The 4,488-nt window shown below is 35.2% G+C and overlaps 1 protein-coding gene across 1 annotated transcript; it reads left to right on the forward strand.

Annotated features, from left to right (window-relative positions):
- The first annotated feature begins 16 nt into the window (after positions 1-16).
- On the forward strand, positions 17-2,581 carry LOC113472285 (protein unc-79 homolog). The gene is made up of 6 exons (XM_026831972.1): positions 17-196; positions 541-689; positions 999-1,156; positions 1,464-1,645; positions 1,947-2,148; positions 2,303-2,581. Exons 2-6 carry the CDS (start codon positions 634-636, stop codon positions 2,539-2,541), a joined length of 837 nt encoding a protein of 278 aa, XP_026687773.1. The 5' UTR covers positions 17-196; positions 541-633; the 3' UTR covers positions 2,542-2,581.
- Positions 2,582-4,488: the final 1,907 nt, after the last annotated feature.

A 4,488-nucleotide genomic window follows, 5' to 3' on the forward strand; every position in this document is an offset into this window, starting at 1 on the left:
CATGCCCCGGTCCGTCACCCTATCTGATGGGGAAGACAGCAAGAGGTCCCGTAAGAGTGACAACGAGCCTCATTTGGATCCGGAGGAAAATCCAGAACCTTTGGATGACGATGTGTGGCAAACATCGGCCGGGAATTTTAAGTTCAACCTGGAGGAGCTTCCTCAACAACTCCAGTTCATTCATCAGATTCTAAAGGTATATCTGGAAGTACTGTTATTTTAAAGTTAAGAAAGGTAGTTAAACACTTACCTAGAAAGCTTTATTTTTTATGAGGAGGGAAATGTTTCCCATCATAATTAAGCTGAAGTCACGGTTCAGGGTATGGTGTTTCGTCCTTCTATGGCACCATTCTTTTCTTTGTTATTCTTGGAACAAAGGTGGTACTTGGTCAGGATTTATTTCCCTTACATACATTATTTGTCGATGTCGGCTAGGATTAGTTAGTTAGTGACAGCTAAGTACGTATGTATATTGTCTTTTGTGATATAATTGCTCCCTCTTCCATGGAAAAGATGTAAAACTACGAATGTTCTTTTTAGGATCTACCCAACACAAAGGAGTCCAACATTCTTTACTTCCTATTACAAAGTCTTCACTTGTTTGTTCTGCATGGTGATGCTCTGAGCAAAGCTATGAAGGATCACAAAGGTTTTGTAGTTTGGTGTCAAGAAAATCTCATAATTAAAAAGTAAGTACATATTTAAATTTGTGTGAGTAGTCCAAATTATTGAAGTGTAGCTTTTTGTCAAAATTCAACTCTGTTGAGAATTGAACCGAGGTCTTCAACGTGAAAGTTTGGTTGGTATGATAAGAATTGAGCTGCGGAAGGGTAAATTGTTTATATCAAGATTATTAAGTAGGTGAATAATCCGGTGCTTCAAATAAACCCTGCCTGTGTTACCTATGTACATAGCTTTTATCGCATAGAGCCAGATTTACGTATTATCTTTTAGGAAAATCTTTTCCAAACTTTCTCAAACTAACTTTTTCTCTCCAGTTTATGGGATTTGTGCAATGCGGAACACTCACACATTTGTGAGGTGGGCGTACCCATCCTTCTGCACTGCATCAGTCTTGAGTATGGCTCCGATGTCTTCTGGAAAATCATCCAAGAAGAGTTTCATCATACCGACTGGAAAGTTCGCTTTACGGCAGGTAGGCAAAAGTCCCAAATGAAAATTAGTTGATGTGTTGATATAAATTAGTATTTTCTTTGTGTATCAAATGTCAATCTGAAAATAACTACCTACTTGGTCTGCGCCGTATAATATTTCTAGTAAGGTTGTCAAACTTTGACTTGGCTGAGCGGAGCGCTACCGCGCTCCTTAATAGTAATTTTTCCAAAAATATTTTTTCATCGATTTTTCCTTTTTTTCTATTCTTTGGCGACCAATTAATAGATTCCATCATCCTTTATTGCACCATTCACCATTTAACTTGTCTCCATGTATTGTGTTTTCAGTGGAAAGAGTGACGGTGATTGCAAGGTTCATGGATTCCACACCTCTGAAGACTGACAAAGTCCTGCAGGCAGCCCTGGCCAATGTTTTCTGTCACCTCATATCTAGCATGGATGACATTAGTCCTTATGTGGCACAACGGGCTACTCTGTATCTAGGAACTATACATGATACCGCACTCAAAGTAAGTGGACTTGGACATTTTATTTTTTGGGCCTTTCATAATTTACCTTTAGGGGTAATATTGATCGCTGCCAAATAAGAAATTTCGCGACAAAAATGCCAAATAAGATGTCATGGTAAAATGACCTAGTATCAAAATATCCGACATAGGCAGCGTCGACAACAATAGTGACAAAAACATTTCACCTTTTAGTAGATTACTCAACTACATAGTATTGGAATTAAAAGGATTATTGCTTGTTGCCAGTTCTCAGTACAGATGTTGAAATTTGCAAAACTTGACTCATCTTTCTTTCTTCTAGTCTTTGGTGATGTGTCTCGAATCGCAATTTGACAATGTGATCATTGATCGTCCAATGGTACTTCAATCGCTGTATCAACTCCATAATGCCCTCAGTGATCGGAAAATTATCTCGTGGGAATTTTTCTTGAATCGATTTGACACATTGTTTCTGGAGGCTCAAATCAATGCTGACAGATCCGCTGATATTTCATATTTGAGAGGTAAGATAAATATTTTTTTCATAATTTAAATTTACTCTGTATCTTTTTTAAATGTTTCTGTGAAAATATAATATATTCTTGTTTGTAAAACCCAAATTAATGTGGTAAATACTTTAATATTAATTTGATATTTGTCTCATTTATTATCTTTTAGATCTCTTGAATTTGGACTTCACAAATGAACTCTTCGTCAAGAAAGTAAATCGGATCCAAGAAGCCTTGTCAACGCAATCATCAGACTCACACCTGGCGAAAACTTTGAATGCCAGTTTTGGACACAAATGGCCCTACAAAAGGACAATGTCCGCTCCAGCTTCAATTCTTACGAGGCAAGATTTGAGCAAAGGTAAGTTTTCAACTGGTACTGATGTAAACGAAATCGAAGTCAGTTAATTAAATTAAATGTTTAACATATTACTAGATAGAGCTAAAGATGACAACAGGAAATTTAGATGATATGAAACAAAGGTATTTTTTTTTTTTTTTTTTGTGCAGAATCCGTCATCAGTAACAAATAAAAACCTTAAGAAAACGTACTCCATTTTTTTTCCCTGAACATATCTATCAGCCAAAGAGAAATTCCACTCCTCAATGTTTCAATATGGGTCTTTTTTAACCACTTTTTGGAGAAGAAAGTTATAGGAGAGGTGTTCATCAATCAGAGTGTTCCATCAAATCCATCATATAGATACTAGATTTACTATTTACAGCTATTAAGACAGCATAGTTAAGATAGAATGATACATGTTTGTTTCGGTGTTCTTTTCTCATTTTCTTTGTCTTATTTTGTTTACTTTCTGTTTTGGTTACTTCTGCTTTGTGTGTGATATTTTTTCTTTCCTTTGCATCATCAACTACTGAACGACTCTCAATCGCCTCTGCAGTAGTACTGTAGGGGCAAGCATATTGTTTCAACTGGTTAGAGTGCCCCCGCCCTTCCGGTGTTTGATTCTTGACTAAACTATTAACGGTATGTGAAAATACTTTTTGACCTTTCGTAGAGTTTATTTTTTGGACTTCTTTAAGTGATAATAAAACTCATAACTATCAATTGCCTTATTGAACTCATTACTACTCACTCGTATGTGTCCGTCGGCAAGAACATTTAAACAAAAGAAACACTGAAAAACTTGGAGGTGTTATTCAGGAAAATGGATGTGAGATTTAGGAAATAATTGTGAATTTTTCTGTAACATTACCTAGTACATGTTCACTATGAAGACCTTTCATTGTGTGATGGTCCGGATCAGTTAAAAGAATTGAAATTTGGACTGTATAAAGTACCCATTAGAGGCAGATTATTTGTGAAATAATTATTGAATTAAATAAATTTTACGAGAGATCTACCTAACTTATCTATTGGTACATTTTGTTACGACGTCAGATAAAAGCAAAGTCTGACAACAGGCAATACTCTCGTGCACCAAATTATTACCAGAAAAATGGTAACAATTGTCACGACGATTTTTGGTTTAGGTGTGTTTCTACATTCACATACCTTGGAATTTATTGAAATTATGTGATAGTTTTACTTTAAGTCAATTTTTCTGATAATTAGCTTAGACAATTAGATTTACATTTTATTCCTAACAAAGAACGTATTGCTTTAGATAGCGATGTTCAATTATTTTGACATTCTCTTTAATACCTGTACATTGATTATACCCCTACATAGACTTAGAACCATACACTTGAGTATTATTGGACCTTTAAAAACGTATGTATCTAATACTGTGAAAGTTAAAGTATATACATAGAAAAACATAGAATGATTAGGTACGTACATTATAAGTTATTAGTTTAATGAGAGTTATGTGTACTTCCGTAGATAAATAATTTTAAGTTTATGTAAAATTGCTTTATTGGAATTTGGTGTATTCCTCTCAATTATGTGTGATTAGGAAGCCCATTTTTTGCTGAAAAAAATAGGTGATAATCACCTGAGTCTCTACCCATGTGTAGTTATATTTTACTAGGGTGAAATAAGAGACACTTATCAATAAGTTCAAATTATACCATTAGTGCCTTCCATACATAAATAAAATGTACTCCCGTTTTCCATCAAGTTAAGAAGCTAGTAAATTTAACCTGGATCGCTTTCAGTGTAGTTCATTATTCAAACGCAACTATTCCCACGAGAAGTTTTGGCCATTGCACAAAAGTATTTAGAACCTAAAGCTGTGTCCAACCCATAGTGACGGCCGTCGATCGATGCGGACTATGTGTAGACACAGCTTAGGACAATACCAACATTGTAGTTTTATTAGATTGACTGCACTATAGTAGACAAGTAATTTACTTAGGCCTTAGTGTACCTTACCATTTAGTTTTTGACAGTAC

This window comes from Diaphorina citri, unplaced genomic scaffold (genome assembly GCF_000475195.1).
Source record: "Diaphorina citri unplaced genomic scaffold, Diaci psyllid genome assembly version 1.1 scaffold4621, whole genome shotgun sequence".
In the NCBI taxonomy this organism is placed as follows: domain Eukaryota; kingdom Metazoa; phylum Arthropoda; class Insecta; order Hemiptera; family Psyllidae; genus Diaphorina; species Diaphorina citri.

What these genes read in the sequence shown, in the direction of transcription:
- LOC113472285 (XM_026831972.1), top strand. Translation starts at nt 634, where the DNA reads ATGAAGGATCACAAAGGTTTTGTAGTTTGGTGTCAAGAAAATCTCATA. An exon ending in GAAAATCTCATAATTAAAAA is followed by an intron (nt 690 to 998) that starts GTAAGTACATAT and finishes TTTTCTCTCCAG; the next exon opens with TTTATGGGATTTGTGCAATG. An exon ending in TGATATTTCATATTTGAGAG is followed by an intron (nt 2,149 to 2,302) that starts GTAAGATAAATA and finishes ATTATCTTTTAG; the next exon opens with ATCTCTTGAATTTGGACTTC.